This window comes from Chiloscyllium punctatum, chromosome X (assembly GCF_047496795.1).
Source record: "Chiloscyllium punctatum isolate Juve2018m chromosome X, sChiPun1.3, whole genome shotgun sequence".
NCBI classification, from domain to species: Eukaryota; Metazoa; Chordata; class Chondrichthyes; order Orectolobiformes; family Hemiscylliidae; genus Chiloscyllium; species Chiloscyllium punctatum.
The window spans coordinates 18532290-18555319 of NC_092791.1; the positions used below are offsets into that span (position 1 = coordinate 18532290).

The 23030-nt window shown below is 51.6% G+C and overlaps 1 protein-coding gene across 3 annotated transcripts in view; it reads right to left on the reverse strand.

Moving 5' to 3' along the window:
* Nucleotides 1–23030, reverse strand: part of LOC140471216 (diacylglycerol kinase beta-like) — a 133679-nt gene that overhangs the window by 17966 nt on the left and 92683 nt on the right. For all 3 annotated transcript variants that reach the window (XR_011956895.1, XM_072567140.1, XM_072567141.1), the window contains exons 11-15: nt 19661–19777; nt 16678–16776; nt 14372–14464; nt 9851–9924; nt 6179–6253 (exon numbers count right to left, since the gene is read on the reverse strand). Coding sequence is in view for 2 of the 3 variants with exons in the window: in XM_072567140.1 (XP_072423241.1) it covers nt 6179–6253; nt 9851–9924; nt 14372–14464; nt 16678–16776; nt 19661–19777 (458 nt within the window). In the remaining variant the exon portion in view is untranslated. The remainder of the gene's footprint in view (nt 1–6178; nt 6254–9850; nt 9925–14371; nt 14465–16677; nt 16777–19660; nt 19778–23030) is intronic.

Below are 23030 nucleotides of genomic sequence, written 5' to 3' on the forward strand. Positions count from 1 at the left end.
TGTTTATCCAATGACCATTTAAATGCCCTTAAAGTTGGCGAGTCTACTACTGTTGCAGGTAGGGCATTCCACGCCCTTGACTACTCTCTGAGTAAAGAAACGACCTCTGACATCTGTCCTATATCTGTCACCCCTCAATTTAAAGCTATGTCCCCTCGTGCTAGCCATCACCATTTGAGGAAAAAGGCTCTCACTGTCCACCCTATCATATCCTCTGATTATCTTAAATGTCTCTATTAAGTCACCTCTCAACCTCCTTCTCTCTAACGAAAACAGCCTCAAGTCCCTCAGCCTATCCTCATAAGCCCTTCCCTCCCGACCAGGCAACATCCGAGTAAATCTCCTCTGAACCCTTTCCAAAGCTTCCACATCCTTCCTTCCACGGTGACCAGAACTGTACAATACTCCAAGTGTGGCTACACCAGAGTTTTGTACAGCTGCAACATGACCTTATGGCTCCGAAACCCAATCCCTCTACTAATAAAAGCTAACACACCATATGCCTTCTTAACAACCCTGTCAACCTGGGTGGCAACGTTCAGGGATCTATGTACCTGGACACCGAGATCTCTCTGCTCATCTCCACTACCAAGAACCTTAATATTAGCTTCTCTCTTTCTTTTGATACGTTTAAAGAATCTCTCGCTGTTCACTTTGATATGAATTGCAAATTTTCCTTCAATTTTTGTTTCCTCTCTCCTTGTTATCTTTTTGAGTCAGCTTTTGTTGGTTTGTCAAACTTTCCCGAACCTTTGTGTTCCCACTAATCCTGTGTGTGCCCTAGCAGAAGGTGCAGATGAACTGGAGACAGAGGGTTGCGTGCAGATGAGTAGCAGATTAGTTTATGGACCCATGTCCAGTTCCCCATGGAACTGTGAGCGAGATACAAAGAGACTTTCAGTCTGAAGGGGGGAAACAAAACAGTTGATTTTTTTTTCTTCAGCAGTTGCTGCAAGTGGCAATTTTTAATGATTATGTCAGAGAAGCTTTTATAAATGAACCAGACACCCTGTGTCCCCTGCATCCACAGAAGGGTGACTGAGAAGCAGCATTCTGATCAGCACCAGAATCATACAACTCATCGCAGCGACCCCTGGAAACAGGAACTACTCAGCTGCTTTCCCAGTGTTTCCCTCAGTTCATAACCCATGTTTATTTTCCTGTATATCAGGATGTGTGTGTCTATGTCTGTGTGTGTGTGTGTCTGTGTATATGTGTGTGTGCATGTCTGTGTCTGTGTGTGTGTGTATGTCTGTCAGTGTCTGTCTGTGTGTGTGTGTCTACATCTGTCTGTGTCTGTGTATAAGTGTGTATGTCTGTCTGTGTCTGTGTGTGTATGTCTGTGTGTGTGTATATCTGTCTGTGTGTGTCTGTCTATGTGTGTGTGTCTATGTCTATGTGTGTCTATCTCTGTGTGTTTATGCATGCCTGTGTGTCTGTGTATTTGTGGGTGTGCTCACATCTATGTGTGGGATTGGTTAAGCCATTTTTGGAATACTGCATTCAATTCTGGTCTCACTCTTGGAGGAAGGCTGTTGTGAAACTTGAAAGGGTTCAGAAATGATTCACAAGGATGTTGCCAGCGTTGGAGGGTTTGAGCTATAGGGAGAAGCTGAACAGGCTGGGGCTGTTTTCCCTGGAGCGTCGGAGGCTGAGGGGTGACCTTATAGAGGTTTATAAAATCATGAGGGGCATAGATAGGGTAAATAGGCAAAGTCTTTTCCCTGGGGTGGGGGAGTCCAGAACTAGAGGGACATAGGTTTAGGGTGAGAGGGGAAAGGTATAAAAGAGACCTAAGGGGCAACTTTTTCACCCAGAGGGTGGTACGTGTATGGAATGAGCTGCCAGAGGAAGTGGTGGAGGCTGGTACAATTACAGGATTTAAGAGGCATTTGGATGGGTATATGAATAGGAAGGGTTTGGAGGGATATGGGCCGGGTGCTGGCAGGTGGGACTAGATTGGCTGTGGACAAGATGGACTGAAGGGTGTGTTTCTGTGTTGTACATCTCTATGATCCTCCATGTGTCTGTCTATGTGTGTCTGTGTGTGTGTGTGTGCATCTGTGCACGTGTGTGTGTGTGTATCTGTGCACGTGTGTGTGTGCATGTGTGTATCTGTGAGTGTGTGTCTGTGCACATGTGTGTGTATGCGTGTGTGTATCTGCCTGTCCGTGTGTATCTGTGCACGTGTGTGTCTGTGTGTATCTGTGCACATGTGTGTATCTGTGTGTGTGTCTGTGTGTATCTGTGCACATGTATGTGTGCGTGTATCTGTGCGTGTGTGTCTGTCTGTCTGTGTGTATCTATGCACATGTGTGTGCGTGTGTATGTGTGTGTGTGTCTGTGTGTATCTGTGCATGTGTGCGTGTGCGTATCTGTGCATGTATGTTTGTCTGTCCATGTGTATCTGTGCACATGTGTGTGCATGTGTATCTGTGCGTGTGTCTGTCTGTCTGTGTGTATCTGTGCACATGTGTGTGCGTGCATGTGTGTATGTGTGTCCGTGTGTATCTGTGCACGTGTGTGTGTGCGTGCGTGTATTTGTGTGTGTGTGTCTGTCTGTGTGTATCTGTGCATGTTTGTGTGCATGTATCTGTGTGTGTGTGTGTCTGACTGTCTGTCCGTGTGTATCTGTGCACGTGTGTGTGCGTGCATGTATTTATGCATGTGTCTGTCTGTGTGTATCTGTGCACGTGTGTGTGTGTCTGTGCGTGTGTGTGTGTCTGTCTGTGTATCTGTGCACATGTGTGCACGTGTGTGTGCGTGCTTGTATTTGTGCGTGTGTCTGTCCGTGTGTATCTGTGCATGTGTGTGTGTGTCTGTCTGTGTGTAGCTGTGCACGTGTGTGTGTGCGTGCGCGTGTATCTGTGCACGTGTGTGTGTGCGTGTGTGTATCTGTGCGTGTGTGTCTGTCTGTGTGTATCTGTGCGTGTGTGTGTGTGTGTTGTGTGTGTGTATCTGTGCACGTGTGTATGTATCTGTGCGTGTGTGTCTGTGTGTATCTGTGCGTGTGTGTGTGTTTGTATGTGAGTGAGTCAGGGAGTTTCTCAGGTAATTAGAGCTTTAATTAACTGAGCTATTTTTTGACAGTTGATAATTATTTCCCTCTAGCTGGAATAATTACATGTAATAAATCGTAATGTTCTGTTACGTTGTCAGTCCTCTCCTGGGTCTGAAAGTCAGGTATATTGGGGAATTAAAAAAAAATCTTTAATGTTTATGGATGAATGCAGGAATAATGGGGCTGGAATTCCAGTACATTATCCCAGTGAGGCCTAACAGGGTGTTTTCTCTTCCAATTTGATCTGATCTTTTCCCAGGTTAACCACGTATAGTGTGTCCCCTTCGGAGGCTCCTTCTTCCTCATTCGGATATATCTCTGCTGTGAGCCGTGAACTCGTTTTGAAAGGTCTCCCATTGTTCCTCAACCGTGTTTGCCTTACAGATTTGCCTTATGGATTAGCCTTCTTTAAGTTTAGCACAGCTGTTTCTGAACCAAGTTTCTCAATCTCAAACTGAACGCGAAATTCGTCTGCATTATGCTCACTGCTTCCTTGGGAACCTTCTACTCTGAGATCCTTTATTCATTACACATTACACATCACCAGACCCAAACCAGGCCTGATCCCAGGTTAGATCCACAACCTATTCTTTCGGGAAGCTGTCCCGAGTACACTCAATGAATTCTCCCTCTCTGACAATCTGACGATCCCAACCCACATGAAGATTAATGTCACCCATGATTAATGTGTCTCAGTTTTTAATATGCCATCATTATCTTTTGATTTATTCTCTGTCCTATAGAAGAGCTATCATGAGGGAGCTTCTCAAGAATTCCCACCGGTGTCTTCTTGTTATTTTTCACCTCTATCCACATGGATTCTGCAAGATCTGATCCAAGATCATTTCTTGCTGTTGTATTGACTCCACCTCATACTATCAAAGCCACCCCACCACCCTTCCCACCTCATACTATCAAAGCCACCCCACCACCCTTCCCTTCCTAGTTGCCTTTTTGAAAAGTCACATGACCCGGAATGTTTCGGTCCCCTTGTAATCAGGTCTCTGTCGCGGCTGGAAGATCATACACCTTAACCTTTACTTGGAGTTCCTCAAAAGGCCGTGGATGTAAAACCTTTCAATGTTCCTACAGTAGAGGGAGCTAGATGATTGACTGGCAAGGGGATGAAAGGTTATTGAGGGATATATAAGAATGTAGAGTTGAGGTTAAAGTGAGATCAGTCATGATCGTACTGAATGGGCAAGCAGCCTAGGAAGGCTGAGTGGCCTCCCGTTATGTCTTGTTTCCTCTGACCCTATTTGTTGCTCCTTTCCTATGTCTGCTCCGGGCTTGTCCCACCCTGGGTATCATTACCTACCCCCCCCCCCCCGCCGGGTATCATTACCTACACCTCCCCCCGCCTCCCAGGCCGGGGTAGGGGCTGGCCAGCAATATGTTTCGGAGATCTACATTAACCTTGCCCTCAGAGTCAGGAACGGGGAATACGCCGACAAGAGGGAGCTTTACTGCCAGCTGCCAACGTTGGAGCTGGCAAAAGGAGTGGAGTTTGCTCCATCCCCCAATGCCCCCATCCTAACATTCCCCAACCCCCCTCCGACACCCCCTGTCTCCAACACCTACCCCATCTCCAACACCTCTCCCACCCTCTGCCCCCAACATACTCCCTCCCCCACTGACGCTCAGTAACAGCAGTGTGTCCCATCTACAAGATGCACTGCAGAAACTCACCAAAGATCCTCAGACAGCACCTTCCAAACCCACAACCACTTCCATCTAGAAGGACAAGGGCAGCAGATACATGGGAACACCACCCCCTGCAAGTTCCCCTCCAAGCCCCTCACCATCCTGACTTGGAAATATATCGCTGTTCCGACAGTGTCGTTGGGTCAGAATCCTGGAATTCCCTCCCTCAGGGCATTGTGGGTCAACCTACAGCACATGGACTGCAGCGGTTCAAGATGGCAGCTCACCCCCCACCTTCTCAAGGGACAACTAGGGACAGGGTAATAAATACTGGGCCCAGCCAGTGACACCCACATTCCGTGAATGAACTTTTAAAAGATGTCCCTGGAAGCCATGCACACAGGAAGTCGGAACCAAGTGACAAAACAGGAGTTATCCAGAAGAGGCTGGGAAGGAGTGGAGCGGGGGGAGGCCCTTGGCCAGTTGTCTCATGTCACCTGTTGCTCGTGTGTTAGTGCTGGCATCTCATCAGGAGTACGGCCTTCCCACAGGCCTTGGCGGTTCTGCTGTCAATTTGCGGCAGTCAGTATTACATATGACACGGTCAAAGCAGTGAGTGCTAGGTGACCCACCACGATAAGCAGCCTACACACGCAGTGACTACCCTCTCACCCCACTGTCTGGGTGCTGCTGAGATCACAATCGGGTCCAGGACCCCTGCAGGCATATGCCACCCTGGCATTCACTGTGGGCATGAGTCTTGGTGGTTTCGCTGTTCTCAGTCACCTCGCAAATCCAATGCAGTGGCAGTGCCCGATGGGCTTTGACATCACAGCTCACCTTCAATGCCTGCCTCTCTCAACCCAGGGATCTGCCGCACCCCCCCCCCCCCCCCCGACCCCCGCTGCCAACCAGGCCTTCTCGCGTGGAGGGAACCAAACGTCACAGTGCCACACCTGCCCGTCCTCGTCAGAAACTGGCTAAACATGGCGGCCTCTGCCCAGCTCCACTGTGCCCTCTTTCTGGCAGAGGGGTGGCCAGAGCTGGTCAAGATGCCTGCGTGCCAGCTGGCGCCACCAATACCTCACTGGCAGAGGGTCACAGTAAAATGCCAGATCGTTGCTTTGAATCTTGCCCCGCCCCGTGCAGACAGGTAGCTCAACCGGGAGACAGCAAATCTGCTTTGACTGGGCCCCCTGGCCTGGTCTCCGGGGAAGCCTGCATTCGGTAACCATAGCAACAAAAGCCAGAAAGGACACAGTCAAACCAGGCGAGAAATAAAGGCAATCCCCCCCCACTTTTTGATGGAACAGCAGGTATATTGCGTTACACCTTCTGTTGTGTGACGCGCACTAAGGGCACGGAGACCAGAAACTGCTCAGCAAATGCTTTTAAATCAAAGAAACGTTTCCACTTGGTAAATGCCGTCTCGTTGAAACGTGAGCGATGCTTTCAAAGCCGAGTTGGCCTTACCCTGGTTTTGGGCCATCCTTCGCCAGGTTGAATACTTGTCTTGGGTTGAGAAGGTACTGGAACTTGCGTAAGACCCTGTATGCACACAGTGAGAGCTGGTTACCCCTGTGCGGTCACCACCGTATCCATTGCAACAAACCTAGCAATTGCTGGAAAAGCTCAGCACTTTTGGAGAGAAATCAGAGTGAACAGCTCGGGCCCAGTGACCCTTCGGCAGGACTGATGGGAGCTCATAAAATGGCGGCTTTTATGCAGAAGATAAGGTGGGGGGGGGGGAGGTGTGTGAAAGCGTAAACGATAGGTGGGGATAGAGACCAAAGAGAGACAGAAGAGCAATTGGACAGACAAAGGAGTGGATTACAATCTGATTCCTGATGAAGGGCTTCTGCCCGAAACGTCGATTTTTCTGCTCCTCGGACACTGCCTGACCTGCTGTGCTTTTCCAGCAACATGTTTTGACCCTGGATTACGATCTGACTGGGAGGGTGGAGACTGTTAGTGACAAACAATGGGGTGGGGGAATGGCAGACTGTGTGTGGGGACAGGGGTAAGGAGAGCTCAAACCCGGAAGGCGTTGAACTCGATATTGAGTCCAGAAGGAATGGAACGCTGTTTCTCTCAGGACAGGCATGGTTTGCAAAGATATTGCTCGCTCGACAGATCTTCACTGCATTTCCCCCTCCCCCCACCTCACCCCCGGCTCCAGCTCAGCACTGTCCTCATGACCTGTCCTACCTGCCTATCTTCCTTCCCACCTACCCACTCCACCCTCCCCTCTGACCTATCACCTCCATCCCCATCCCCATTCACCCATTGTACTCTTTGCTACCTTCCCCCACCCTCCCCTCTGACCTATCACCTCCAATCCCACCCCCACTCACCCATTGTTCTCTTTGCTACCTTCCCCCACCCTCCCCTCTGACCTATCACCCCCATTCACCCATTGTACTCTTTGCTACCTTCCCGCATCCTTCCCTCTGACTTATCACCTCAAACCCCACCCCCATTCACCCACTGTACTCTTTGTTACCTTGCCCCACCCTCTCCTCTGACCTATCACCTCCATCCCTACCCCCATTCGCCCACTGTACTCTTTGCTACCTTCCCCTATCCTCCCCTCTGACCTATCACCTCCAACCCAACCCCCATTCACCCATTGTACTCTTTGCTACCTTCCCCCATCCTCCCCTCTGATCCATTACCTCCAACCCACCCCCATTCACCCATTGTTCTCTTTGCTACCTTCCCCCATCCTCCCCTCTGACCTATCACCTCCATTCACCCACTGTATTCTTTGCCACCTTGCCCCACCCTCCCCTCTGACCTATCACCTCCAACCCTACCCCCATTCACCCATTGTACTCTTTGCTACCTTCCCCCCACCCTCCCCTCTGACCTATCACCTCCATCCCTACCCCCATTCACCCACTGTACTCTTTGTTACCTTCCCCCACCTTCCCCTCTGACCTATCACCTCCAACCCTACCCCCATTCGCCCATTGTACTCTTTGTTACCTTCCCCCACCCTCCCCTCTGACCTATCACCTCCATCCCTACCCCCATTCACCCATTGTACTCTTTGTTACCTTCCCCCACCCTCCCCTCTGACCTATCACCTCCATCCCTAGCTCCATTCACCCATTGTTCTCTTTGTTACCTGCTCCCCAGCCCTACCCCCCTCCCCTTTATCTCTCCATGCTTCAGGCTCACTGCCTTTATTCCTGATGAAGGGCTTTTGCCCGAAACGTCGATTTTCCTGCTCCTCGGATGCTGCCTGAACTGCTGTGCTTTTCCAGCACCACTCTGACCCAGATCTCCACTGCCCTCAGGCTGAGTGAGATTCCCAGAGCCACAGAATATGGTTAAGGTGGATAACGAGGCCTTTTGGCCCATCGTGCCTGCTCCAGCTCTCTTAATGAGCATCATTAGCCAGTACCTTTGCCCCATATCGCTGCACACCATTCCTATCCAAATAACCATCTGATGCCCTCCTCAATGGAACCTGTCCCCTCCATATTTCCAGCCTGGGCATTCCAGATCCAAATGGCTTGTTGGGCAAAAGAGTTTTTCCTCACATCACTTTCCTCGCCATTTTCACAAAAGCACTGTCCAGCGGAGAATTGGGAACTGAGAACATTCTGGAGCCACCTTGTTTCGTCTCTGTGTCTCTGTTCAGGCTGAAAGCAAAATGGTACCTTCCCCAGCCTCAGGACATCTGGGAGTGGGAGTGTGTGTGTGTGTATGTGTGTGTGTGTATGTGTGTCTGTGTGTGTGTGTGTGTGTGTGTGTGTGTGTGTGTGTGTGTGTGTGTGTGTATGTGTGTGTGTGAGAGAGTGTGTCTGTGTGTGTGTGTGTGAGAGAGAGTGTGTGTGTCTGTGTGTGTGTGAGAGAGTGTGTGTGTATGTCTGTGTGTGTGTGTGTGTGTGTGTGTGTGTGTGTATGTCTGTGTGTGTGTGTGTGTGTGTGTGTGTATGTCTATGTCTGTGTGTGTGTGTCTGTGTGTGTGTGAGAGAGCGTGTGTGTGTGTGTGTGTGTATGTGTGTGTGTGTGTATGTGTGTGTGTACGCGCGTGCACGAGTGTGCGTGTGCGTGTGTACATGTGTGCGCGAGTGTGAGTGTGTGTGTACGCACAAGTGTGTGAGTGTGCGTGGGTGTGTGTATGTCTGCACGCACGCCCAAGTGTGAATGAGGGTGTGCGCATGCGTGCGTGAGTGTGTGAGTGTGCATGTGTGTGAGAGAGTGTGCTTGTGTGTGTGAGTACGCGCACGCCCGAGTGTGAATGAGTGTGTGCATGCGTGTATGTGTGAGGGTGTGTATATATACGAGATGGTGTCTGGTGCTGAGGAAGTCAGTGATCAATAGGGCATCCGTCTCCTGGATGCCGAACATTCTCAATGTCCTTACTGAAGAGTCTGGTCTGGGTGGGTTTGAAAGGCGTTGTGGAACCAGGGTGAAGGGGTTAACATCGAAACGCCTCTCCAGCTGGGCACAGCCAGTGCCCCCTTCCTCACTCCAAGGAAGCTGGCATCAATCTGCTGTATGCCTGGCAGCTCTGGACCAGTGAAGAACCAGTCACACTGATGACAGGCACGGAAGCCAAGTCTGTCTAAGACCAGGATACAACAAAGCTGTCAACCCTCCATGAGGTGTCCTGGTAATGTGATGGTCATCAAACATCTCCACACGAGGAAGTGGGCTTGAGTGGCAGATTGTGCTGGTTGGATTCCATAAAATTTGCAATTTAAAACCGAGCCGAATTGTGAGTGTGTAATGGTCTTAAAACCGCTGGTCCTTGAGGGAAGGAAATCTGCCATCCTTCCGCAGTCTGCTCTCCATGTGACTGCAAACCCATGTGCCTGACTTTGAACCACGTCCAAAATGCCACAGGAAAATAGCCTGGAGAGCTAGTTTTCTCCAGGGCAATGAGGGACAGCCAATGAATAGCAACCTTGCCAGCGAAGCCCACATTCCGCACAGGGAGAAAACAAACATGGTGGACAGGCAGCATTCGGGCGGCCTGTGCTTTGCCTGCACCAAGTCAGCTCGCTTCAGCAGGCAGGCTCTGAGTGAGGCCTAGTCGGGCCTAGTGCAGTGTCAGCTCATGGCATCCAACACTCAGCTCAGGGTCCGGTAGGAACGGGACCACCCCCCAAAACGGGAGCACTCTCTTACCTCTCGCCTTGCTTCCCTCCACTTTTCGGGTTGACAAAGACCAGCAGCGGGTGAGTCTGAGGCACTGGGATAATCTGGTCAAGAGGAAACAAAACAGCAATCATCGTTTTCAATAGGGAAACACATGGGCAGCAAGGTTCCTGTTCAGGCACGCAAACCAATGGCTTGGTCAGGGGTTGGGAAATGGAGATGTGGGGAGGGTCGGTTAGAGGAAGGGGGTCAGGGAGATAAGGACTAAGGGGGACGACAGAGATAGGGAGGGGCGTAGGGGCACGAGGGGGTGACAGAGATAGGGAGGGGCGTAGGGGCTGGAGGGGGTGACAGAGATAGGGAGGGGGGTGTAGGGACTGGAGGGGGTGACAGAGATAGGGAGGGGGTGTAGGGACTGGAGAGGGTTACAGAGATAGGGAGGGGGTGTAGGGGCTGGAGGGAGTTACAGAGATAGGGAGGGGGGTGTAGGGACTGGAGGGGGTTACAGAGATAGGGAGGGGGCGTAGGGGCTGGAGGGGGTTACAGAGATAGGGAGGGGGCGTAGGGGCTGGAGGGGGTGACAGAGATATGGAGGGGGTGTAGGGGCTGGAGGGAGTTACAGAGATAGGGAGGGGGGTGTAGGGACTGGAGGGGGTGACAGAATAGGGAGGGGCGTAGGGGCACAAAGGGGTTACAGAGATAGGGAGGGGGGTGTAGGGGCTGGAGGGTGTTACAGAGATAGGGAGGGGGTGTAGGGGCACAAGGAGGTTACAGAGATAGGGAGGGGGTGTTAGGGGCTGGGGTGGGTTACAGAGATAGGGTGGGCATGTAGGGGCTGGAGGTGGTTACAGAGATAGGGAGGGGGTGTAGGGACTGGAGGGGGCGACAGAGATAGGGAGGGGGTGTAGGGGCTGGAGAGGGTTACAGAGATAGGGAGGGGGCGTAGGGGCTGGAGGTGGTTACAGAGATAGGGAGGGGGTGTAGGGGCTTGAGAGGGTTACAGAGATAGGGAGGGGTGTAGGGACTGGAGGGGGCGACAGAGATAGGGAGGGGGTGTAGAGGCTGGAGAGTGTTACAGAGATAGGGAGGGGGTGTAGGGACTGGAGGGGGTTACAGAGATAGGGAGGGGGGTGTAGGGACTGGAGGGGGTGACAGAGATAGGGAGGGGGTGTAGAGGCTGGAGAGTGTTACAGAGATAGGGAGGGGGTGTAGGGACTGGAGGGGGTGACAGAGATAGGGAGGGGGTGTTGGGACTGGAGGGGGTGACAGAGATAGGGAGGGGGTGAAGGGGCTGGAGGGAGTGACAGAGATAGGGAGGGGTATAGGGACTGGAGGGAGTTACAGAGATAGGGAGGGGGTGAAGGGGCTGGAGGGGGTTACAGAGAGAGGGAGGGGGTGTAGGGACTGGAGGGGGTTACAGAGATTGGGAGGGGGTGTAGGGGCTGGAGGTGGTTACAGAGATATGGAGGGGGTGTAGGGGCTGGAGGGGGTTACAGAGATAGGGAGGAGGTGTAGGGGCTGGTGGGGGGTACAGAGATAGGAAGGGGGTGTAGGGGCTGGAGGGGGTTACAGAGATAGGGAGGGGGTGTAGGGGCTGAAGGAGGTTACAGAGATAGGGAGGGGGTATAGGGGCTGGAGGGGGTGACAGAGATAGGGAGGGGTGTAGGGGCTGGAGGGGTAACAGAGATAGGGAGGGGGTGTCAGGACTGGAGGGGGTTACAGAGATAGGGAGGGGGTGTAGGGACTGGAGGGGGTGACAGAGATAGGGAGGGGGTGTAGGGGCTGGAGGGGGTTACAGAGATAGGGAGGGGTGTAGGGACTGGAGGGGGTGACAGAGAGAGGGAGGGGGTGTAGGGGTTGGAGTGTGTTCCAGAGATAGGGAGGGGTGTAGGGGCTGGAGGGGGTTACAGAGATAGGGAGGGGTGTAGGGACTGGAGGGGTAACAGAAATAGGGAGGGGGGGTGTAGGGACTGGAGGAGGCTACAGAGATAGGGAGGGGGTGTAGGGACTGGAGGGGGTTACAGAGATAGCCAGGGGGTGTAGGGACTGGAGGGGGTTACAGAGATAGGGAGAGTGTGTAGGGACTGGAGGAGGTTACAGAAATAGGGAGGGGGTGTAGGGGCTGGAGGGGGTTACAGAGATAGGGAGGGGGTGTAGGGACTGGAGGGGGTTACAGAGATAGGGAGAGTGTGTAGGGACTGGAGGAGGTTACAGAAATAGGGAGGGGGTGTAGGGGCTGGAGGGGGTTACAGAGATAGGGAGGGGGGTGTAGGGGCTGGAAGGGGTTACAGAGATAGGGAGGGGGTGTAGTGGCTGGAGGTGGTTACAGAGATAGGGAGGGGGTGTAGGGGCTGGAGGGGGTTACAGAGATAGGGAGCGGCTTTCGGGGCTGGAGGGGGTTACAGAGATAGGGAGGGGTGTAGGGGCTGGAGGGGGTTACAGAGATAGGGAGCGGCTTTCGGGGCTGGAGGGGGTTACAGAGATAGGGAGGTGGTGTAGTGGCTGGAGGGGCTTACAGAGATAGGGAGGGGGTTACAGAGGTAGGGAGGGGGTTTAGGGGCTTGAGGGGTTTACAGCGATGGGGAGGGGGTGTCGGGGCTGGAAGGGTTACAGAGATAGGGAGGGGGTGTAGGGGCTGAAGGGGGTTACAGAGATAGGGAGGGGGTGTAGGGGCTGGAGGGGGTTACAGAGATAGGGAGGGGGTGTAGGGACAGGAGGGGGTTAAAGAGATAGGGTGGGGGTTGAGGGGCTGGAGGGTGTTACAGAGATGGGGAGGGGTGTAGGGGCTGGAGGGGGTTACAGAGATAGGGAGAGGGTGTAGGGGCTGGAGGGGGTTACAGAGATAGGGAGGGGGCGAAGGGGCTGGAGGGGGTTACAGAGATAGGGAGGGGGTGTAGGGGTTGGAGTGTGTTCCAGAGATAGGGAGGGGTGTAGGGGCTGGAGGGGGTTACAGAGATAGGGAGGGGTGTAGGGACTGGAGGGGGTGACAGAGAGAGGGAGGGGGTGTAGGGGTTGGAGTGTGTTCCAGAGATAGGGAGGGGGTGTAGGGACTGGAGGGGGTTACAGTGATAGCGAGGGGGTGTAGGGACTGGAGGGGGTTACAGTGATAGGGAGGGGGTGTAGACGCTGGTGGGGGTTACAGAGATAGGGAGGGGGTGTTGTGGCTGGAGGGGCTGACAGAGATAGGGAGGGGGTGTAGGGACTGGAGGGAGTGACAGAGATAGGGAGGGGGTGTAGGGGCTGGAGGGGGTTCCTGAGATAGGGAGGGGGTGTAGGGACTGGAGGGGGTTACAGAGATAGGGAGGGGGTGTAGGGGCTGGAGGGGGTTACAGAGATAGGGAGGGGGTGTAGGGGCTGGAGGGGCTTACAGAGATAGGGAGGGGGTGTAGGGACTGGAGGGGGTTACAGAGGTAGGGAGGGGGTTTAGGGGCTGGAGGGGGTTACAGAGATAGGGAGGGGGTGTAGGGGCTGGAGGGGGTTACAGAGATAGGGAGGGGGTGTAGGGACTGGAGGGGGTTACAGAGGTAGGGAGGGGGTTTAGGGGCTTGAGGGGTTTACAGCGATGGGGAGGGGGTGTCGGGGCTGGAAGGGTTACAGAGATAGGGAGGGGGTGTAGGGGCTGGAGGGGGTTACAGAGATAGGGAGGGGGTGTAGGGGCTGGAGGGGGTTACAGAGATAGGGAGGGAGTGTAGGGGCTGGAGGGGGTTACAGAGATAGGGAGAGGTGTAGGGGCTGGAGGGGGTTACAGAGATAGGGAGGGGGTGTAGGGACTGGAGGGTGTTACAGAGATAGGGAGGGGGGTGTAGGGACTGGAGGGGGTTACAGTGATAGGGAGGGGGTGTAGGGACTGGAGGGTGTTACAGAGATAGGGAGGGGGTGTAGGGCCTGGAGGGGGTTACAGTGATAGGGAGGGGGTGTATGGCCTGGAGGGGGTTACAGTGATAGGGAGGGGGTGTAGGGACTGGAGGGGGTTACAGAAATAGGGAGGGAGTTGCTGGGATGGAAGTCCAGATTTGGGCCCCAAGGGCTGGTCTGGGACCGGGAGTCACTGCCATTCCGGGGTCAGTCGGCAGGGTGTTGGAGTTGGGTTGTTCCAAACGGAGAACTGCTGATGGAGACAGGCTGATCAGATGGTGAGGCCATTTCCAGTCAGTGGCTGAGGGGACCGAAGAGGAGCAGGGTCTGAGCAACAGGGAACTGAAACACTGACTCCACGCCACACAATGGCCAAGACTGAGAGGGTGGCTCTGCAGATGTGACCTCTTGATTTGCCGGGGGCTGGAGGACTCTGGGAATCTTTCCTCGGGGCGGGGGGGGGGCGGGGGGGGCCGTCTGTGGAAGGAAATCTGCAGGTCTGACTGGGCCTGTTTTCAGTGTGACCCAGGCCCAGCCCTCTGAAATGGTAGATTATGACCCCCATTCCGAGAGTGACCGGCACTGGCAACCCCCATGCGACCATCAGGAAATCGATCTTTCTGAAAACGCAGACGTGGGCCTCACATCGTCGTGCATTCAGAGCCCAGAGGTGAGCTCTCGCCAACAGGAACGCACCTGCAAGACTTTGCCATCCACGGTGGTGATGGGCTGCTCTGTGTCGATGGATGAGACATCGTCCTCCTTTTTCTTCAGACTGTTCTGTCTGTCCTGAGGAACAGAAAGGAAGTCTGCAGTGAGACAAGACTGGCTCATTGCCCTTCCCCTCCTCCACGTGTCACTGTGCACCACCCTCGGCAAATCAAAGTCTCCCCCATCTCCCCCCCCCCACCCCAGTATCGAGACTGCACTCGCACAACACGGCCAACCAATCCGAGTAAAGACTTTCCTGTTGAGTGCCGTGTCATTGCGCCGCGGGCACCGTACCCGAATTGCCCAGCAACCTGCGGCTCAGTGGTTAGCACTGCTGCCTCACAGCACCAGGGACAGAGGGTCGATTCCAGCCTTGGGTGACTGTGTGAAGTTTGCACATTCTCCCCGTGTCTGAGTGGGTTTCCTCCGGGTGCTCCCACACTTCAAACATGTGGATTGGCCATGGGATATTGTCCCACAGTATCTGGATATGTTCATTTCAAGGTGGATTGGCCATGCTAAATTACCCATAATGCCCAGGGATGTGTAGGTTAGGGTGGGTTGGCCATGCTAAATTACCCATAATGCCCAGGGATGTGCAGGTTAGGGTGGATTGGCTGTGCTAAATTGTCCCATAGTGCCCAGGGATGTGCAGGTTAGGGTGGATTGGCCATGCTAAATTGTCCCATAGTGCCCAGGGATGTGCAGGTTAGGGTGGATTGGCCATGCTAAATTACCCATAGTGTCCAGGAATGTGCAGGTTAGGGTGGATTGGCCATGCTAAATTGTCCCATAGTGCCCAGGGATGTGCAAGTTAGGGTGGATTGGCCATGCTAAATTGTCCCATAGTGACCAGGGATGTGCAGGTTAGGGTGGATTGGCCATGGGAAATTGTCCCATAGTGTCCAGGGATGTACAGGTTAGGGTGGATTAGCCATGCTAAATTGTCCCATAGTGCCCAGGGATGTACAGGTTAGGGTGGATTGGCTGTGCTAAATTACCATAGTGCCCAGGGATGTGCAGGTTAGGGTGGATTGGCCATGGGAAATTGTCCCATAGTGTCCAGGGATGTACAGGTTAGGGTGGATTAGCCATGCTAAATTGTCCCATAGTGCCCAGGGATGTACAGGTTAGGGTGGATTGGCTGTGCTAAATTACCATAGTGCCCAGGGATGTGCAGGTTAGGGTGGATTGGCCATGGGAAATTGTCCCATAGTGCCCAGGGATGTGCAGGTTAGGGTGGATTAGCCATGCTAAATTGTCCCATAGTGCCCAGGGATGTGCAGGTTAGGGTGGATTGGCCATGGGAAATTGTCCCATAGTGCCCAGGGATGTGCAGGTTAGGGTGGATTGGCCATGCTAAATTGTCCCATAGTGCCCAGGGATGTGCAGGTTAGTGTGTATTGGCGATGCTAAATTGTCCCATAGTGCCCAGGGATGTGCAGGTTAGGGTGGATTGGCCATGGGAAATTGTCCCATAGTGCCCAGGGATGTGCACGTTAGGGTGGATTGGCCATGGGAAATTGTCCCATAGTGTCCAGGGATGTGCAGGTTAGGGTGGATTGGCCGTGCTAAATTGTCCCATAGTGCCCAGGGATGTGCAGGTTAGGGTGGATTAGCCATGCTAAATTGTCCCATAGTGCCCAGGGATGTGCAGGTTAGGGTGGATTGGCCATGGGAAATTGTCCCATAGTGTCCAGGGATGTGCAGGTTAGGGTGGATTAGCCATGCTAAATTGTCCCATAGTGCCCAGGGATGTGCAGGTTCGGGTAGATTGGCCATGCTAAATTGTCCCATAGTGCCCAGGGATGTGTAGATTAGGGTGGATTGGCCATGGGAAATTGTCCCATAGTGTCCAGGGATGTGCAGGTTAGGGTGGATTAGCCATACTAAATTACCCATAGTGTCCAGTGATGTGCAGGTTAGGGTGGATTGGCCATGGGAAATTACCCATAGTGTTAGGTGCATTAATCAGGGGTAAATGTAGGTCGTGGAATGGGTCTGGGTAGGTTATTCTTTTGAGGGTCAGTGTGGATTTGTTTGGCCGAAGGGCCTGCTTCCATACTGTAGGGAATCGAATCGAAAACAAAACGTGTCAAAGATCGAAGCTTACGTCTCCCAGTCATTTCTTAACGCCACCCTCTCCCCCCTCACCCCCCATCGCCACCAACCGCCCCCCCCCCCCACCCTCCCCCATCGTCTATCCCATCCTCCAGAGTTCTAGCAATACAAAGCCAACAATTGCTTTCCGCAGTTGACTCAAACCCCAGGAAGAGGAGCTGCGGATTTACCAGGACGACGGGATATATCGCAGAGGGAGGGAGCACGTGATCCCGTAACGAGCCACAGTCACAGTCATCCTTCTCTTTCAGTGCACATTCATTATGGAGCTGTGAACACAAGAGGGCCATCATTACTGAGCAGCACACACCCAGGCCCCTCAGCACGATCGGTTCACCTGCACTCTGCTAAGGACTGGCTGGCTTTCAGCCAATGCCACTGCCCTCCAGTCTGTCTACAGTGATGGGACAGTGCCCATGGCTTTCAGCCAGATCGTCTGAAGGTGAATCTGTTACCAAGCTGGTCAGCAGGAAGGGCTGTGAGCTGAATCACGAACAAACCAGAGACCAGGGAGCGTTGAGATTACAAGAAGTAGCAAGGCTTTCACAGCTGAGGGGCAGGCCCCAGGGATCGCTGCTGGCATTTCTTTAATACACCAAGTCTGGGGTCCGACTGCTTCATTTCAACGGATCACCAGATCCTTCATTATTAAACCCCTGGCCACATGCAATATACTTCACTCCAGTCAGTGAGATGGACAGCATGGAAACAGACCCTTCGGTCCAACCCGTCCATGCCAACCAGATATCCCAACCCAATCTAGTCCCACCTGCCAGCACCCGGCCCCTATCCCTCTAAACCCTTCCTATTCATATACCCATCCAAATGCCTCTTAAATGTTGTAATTGTACCAGCCTCCACCACTTCCTCTGGCAGCTCATTCCATACCCGTACCACCCTCTGTGTGAAAAAGTTGCCCCTTAGGTCTCTTTTATATCTTTCCCCTCTCACCCTAAACCTATGCCCCTCTAGTTCTGGACTCCCCCACCCCAGGGAAAAGACTTTGCCTATTTATCCTATCCATGCCCCTCATAATTTTATAAACCTCTAAAAGGTCACCCCTCAGCCTCTGACGCTCCAGGGAAAACAGCCCCAGCCTGTTCAGCCTCTCCCTATAGCTCAGATCCTCCAACCCTGGCAACATCCTTGTAAATCTTTTCTGAACCCTTTCAAGTTTCACAACATCTTTCCGATAGGAAGGAGACCAGAATTGCATGCAATATTCCAACAGTGGCCTAACCAATGTCCTGTACAGCTGCAACATGACCTCCCAACTCCTGTACTCAATACTCTGACCAATAAAGGAAAGCATACCAAACACCACCTTCACTATCCTATCTACCTGCGACTCCACTTTCAAGGAGCTATGAACCTGCACTCCAAGGTCTCTTTGTTCAGCAACACTCCTCAGGACCTTACCATTAAGTGTATAAGTCCTGCTAAGTTTTGCTTTCCCAAAATGCAGCACCTCACATTTATCTGAATTAAACTCCATCTGCCACTTCTCAGCCCATTGGCCCATCTGGTCCAGATCCTGTTGTACTCTGAGGTAACTAGTTTTCCCCGAACTTCATCCGCACTTTTCACATTCCCGACTCTCCGTGAGGGCACAGTATTTCACACTTGCCCCACTCTCTCAGTGTTAGCAGTCTGTTCTCCAAATGCAGACTGGACTTGCCCAGTGACTGTCTTCTGTTCAGGTCACGAGCTTTGCAATTCCCCACCATGTCAACCAGTCATGGTATGCATCCCCTTTATCATTTTAAAGTTCTCAAACAGGTTCCTGCTCAGTCTGCCGAACAGAGAGCCCCAGCCTGCTCAATCTTTCTAGTTTGAAAGCCTTTCAGTTCCAGTCTCATCCTCGGAGATTTCCTTCGCATCCATTCCTGCACATACTTCGATACCTTTGCGATTATATGGATGTAGGTTTGCTCGCTGAGCTGGAAGGTTCATTTCCAGATGTTTCGTCACCCTTCTAGGTAACACCTTCAATAGGCCTCACTGCTGATAGTTCCTGCTTTCTATTGATATGTTTGGGTTTCTTTGGATTGGTGATGTAATTTCCTGTGGTGAAGTCGCTTCCTGTTCTTTTTCTCAGGGGGTGGTAAATGGGATCCAAGTCAATGTGTTTGTTGATGGAATTCCGTTGGAATGCCATGCTTCTAGGAATTCTCGTGTGTGTCTCTGTTTGGCTTGTCCTGGGATGGATGTGTTGTCCCAGTCGAAGTGGTGTCCTTCCTCGTCTGTATGTGAGGATACAAGTGAGAGAGGGTCATGTCGTTTTGTGGCGAGTTGGTGTTCATGTATCCTGGTGGCTAGTTTTCTGCCTGTTTGTCCAATGTAGTGTTTGTTACAGTCCTTGTATGGTATTTTGTAAATGACATTAGTTTTGCTTGTTCTCTGTATAGGGTCTTTCAAGTTCATTAGCTGCTGTTTTAGTGTGTTGGTGGGTTTGTGGGCTACCATGATGCCAAGGGGCTTGAGTAGTCTGGCATCCTAGAACAAGCCAAACAAAGACATGCACGAGAATTCCGAGACGCATTGCACTTCAACTGGAACTCTATCAACAAACACATCGAGTTAGACCCCATCTACCACCCCCTGAGAAAAAGAACAGGAAATGACATCACCACAGGAAATAACATCACCAACCCAAGGAACCCCAAACATATAAATAGAAAGCAGGAATTATCAGCAGTGCTTTGCCTGAGGCCCACTGGTGATGTTACCTAGTAGGGTGACGAAACATCTGGAAATGAACCTTCCAGCTCAGCGAGCAAACCTACATCCAGAACCTCAGCCTGAGCTATAAACCTTCTAAAAATTTGCTCATATATCTCACCACAGTAGCATCTTGATTACTGCTGTTCAAAGCGATTGCTAAAACCACACTGGTTATGTCAACACTCAGAACTGCAGATGTTTGTAAAACAATTACAGGAATGATTATGGTTTCGACAATAGGTTGATAACTGACATTACGACAGTTAGAGTAATTACGATTACATATTACGGTCATGCTCTGTTAATGACTTGATGTGAAGGTACAGGTAGTAGCAGTGAGTCAGATTACATGATGGATTAATGTCACTAGATGTTCCTGACATGCTGGAACTGACAGGAATGGTTCGCAATGAACAGTCGAACACTCACCGTGTTGTGACACCAGACACAGTGAAGACCAGTCAGCCGTTGAAAGCTCTTTATGGTTTTTTGGCAACTCCCACAGGTGATGTTACAGTTGCCTTCGACCCACATGTGTTTCATGACCTAGGCCCCGAGTATGGGCAAAGAGAAAACGTGATTCAATCAAAGACATTGCCCGAACAAACCAGGGTTCACATGGATTAGGTGACAACACCGTCCCAGGTCTTGTTCCTAGGGAGTGAGCCTGCGTTGGTTTCCGAGCTCTCACTGCCCTTGCATGAATTGGCTCACTTGGCCATTTCAAAGGGTGGCTAAGAGTCAACCACATTGCTGTGGGTCTGGAGTCACATGTAGGCCCAGACCAGGTAAGGATGGCAGATTTCTGTCGCTGAAGGGCATGAGTGAACCAGGCACGTTCTCACAATGCTCACTATTGCTGAGACCGGCTCTCAATGCCAGCTTGAATTTCCTGATTTTAAATGCCACTCTTTGCCAGGGTGACATTTGAACCCATCTGCTCCGATGACCTCCGTGGTCCAGTGACGTGACCTCAACACCTCCTCCTATTCTCCAATGACTATTCTGACAGGGTATCCCACTGCAGCCTGCTCCTCTCCGGGAGATCCGAGTCCTGGGAGTGCCAACAAGCCCAACGTTGCTGCTCCCCTTGGCACGACAACTGGGCACTGCGCCCGTACAGGCCTCAGCCCAGTCAGGGTCGGCAAGCCTGGTCACCTACACTACCCAATTATATGTTGAGGATAGTGCCACTAACGTGCTCCCCCCTCCTCCCTTGGGGCATAGACAAGGGCAGTTGGCATCAGCTCTGAGACTGAGCAACCTCAGCAATGGCTGCGGTGGTTCTCTCTCCTGCCCAAGCAGAAAATGTCACCTAAAAGGACCAGCTCATCCTTGACTTGACATCCCTGAAACGATGGAGTAAGGGACCTCGGAGCCGGTTCAATTCCTGGGCTCCTTGGATCTTCTTCTCGGATTGGGGCTGGCCATGAGGGAACTTCCAGAGGCGGCACAGTGGCTCAGTGGTTAGCACTGCTGCCTCACAGCGCCAGGGTCCCAGGTTCGATTCCAGCCTCGGGCGACTGTCTGTGTGGAGTCTGCACATTCACCCCTTGTCTGCGTGGGTTTCCTCCCACAGTCCAAGGATGTGCAAGTCAAGTAAATTGGCCATGGGAAATTACCCTTAACGTTCAGGGACAGACAAAGTTAAAAATCACACAACACCAGGTAATAGTCCAACAGGTTTATTTGGAAGCTCTAGCTTTCAGAGCGCTGCTCCTTCATCAGGGGGTTGTGGAGAATAAGTTTGCAAGACACAGAATTTATAGCAAAAGTTTGCAGTGTGATGTAACTGGAATTATATATTGAAAAAGACCTGATTGATTGTTAAGTCTCTCATCTTTTAGAATGACCATGTTGGTTTCAGTTCTTTCATATGTAAATCGCAAAACGTTTTTTAAAAGTTACATTCTCAAGTGAACTTTAACAAAGTCGGCCCAGATAATGTATTGAAGGTGTTAGCTCCCAGTGTGAGACTGTCTGTGCCACAATGGTCAGACTGATTCTAATCTAAAAAACGGATTTACAGAATCTTACATGGATTCATGCAGTTTTTGAGCAAAGTAAAACGTAATTCTGCAAATACAAATTCACCTCACAAACGTATATGCGTATGCGTGCATGTGGGTGTGGGGGGGGGGGGGGGGGGGGGGGAGGGGTGATGGGGGTGTGTGGGTGGAGGTGGTTATAGAACATAGAACATAGAACATAGAACAATACAGCACAGAAAAGGCCCTTCGGCCCACGATGTTGTGCCGAACTTCTAACCTAGATTAAGCACCCATCCATGTACCCATCCAAATGCCGCTTAAAGGTCGCAAATGATTCTGACTCTACCACTCCCACGGGCAGCGCATTCCATGCCCCACCACTCTCTGGGTAAAGAACCCACCCCTGACATCTCCCCTATACCTTCCACCCTTCACCTTAAATTTATGTCCCCTTGTAACACTCTGTTGTACCCGGGGAAAAAGTTTCTGACTGTCTACTCTATCTATTCCTCTGATCATCTTATAAACCTCTATCAAGTCACCCCTCATCCTTCGCCGTTCCAACGAGAAAAGGCCGAGAACTCTCAACCTATCCTCGTACGACCTACTCTCCATTCCAGGCAACATCCTGGTAAATCTTCTCTGCACCCTCTCCAAAGCTTCCACATCTTTCCTAAAGTGAGGCGACCAGAACTGCACGCAGTACTCCAACTGTGGCCTAACCAAAGTCCTGTACAGCTGCAACATCACTTCACGACTCTTGAATTCAATCCCTCTGCTAATGAACGATAATACTCCATAGGCCTTCTTACAAACTCTATCCACCTGAGTGGCAACCTTCAAAGATCTATGTACATAGACCCCAAGATCCCTCTGTTCCTCCACCTGACTAAGAACCCTACCATTAACCCTATATTCCGCATTCTATTTGTTCTTCCAAAATGGACAACCTCACACTTGGCAGGGTTGAACTCCATCTGCCACTCCTCAGCCCAGCTCTGCATCATATCTAAGTCCCTTTGCAAACGACAACAGCCCTCCTCACTGTCCACAACTCCACCTATCTTCGTATTAACTTCAAATTTACTGACCCACCCTTCGACTCCCTCATCTAAGTCATTAATAAAAATTACAAACAGCAGAGGACCCAGAACTGATCCCTGCGGAACTCCACTTGTAACTGGGCTCCAGGCTGAATATTTACCATCTACCACCACTCTCTGACTTCGACCGGTTAGCCAGTTTTCTACCCAATTGGCCAAATTTCCCTCTATCCCATGCCTCCTGACTTTCCGCATAAGCCTACCATGGGGAACCTTATCAAATGCCTTACTAAAATCCATGTACACTACATCCACTGCTCTACCCTCATCCACATGCTTGGTCACCTCCTCGAAGAATTCAATAAGACTTGTAAGGCAAGACCTACCCCTCACAAATCCGTGCTGGCTGTCCCTAATCAAGCAGTTTCTTTCCAGATACTCATGAATCCTATGGTTATGAGTGTCTGTGAGAGGGTATGTGTATGTGTGTGAGTGTGAGTGTAAAGGGATGTAAAGGGTGTGTGTGGGAGTGTATGTGTGTGTATGAGAGAGGGTCTGAGTGTGTGTGCATGAATCCTGCATGAATCCATGTAAGATACTGTAAATTCGTTTTGTAGGTTAGAATCAGTCTGAACATATGAAAGAATTGAAACCAACATGGTCAGTCTAAAAGATGAGAGACTTATCAAACAATCCAGGACTTTTTCAATATATAATTCCAGTTACATCACACTGTAAACTTTCGCTATATATTCTGTGTCTTAC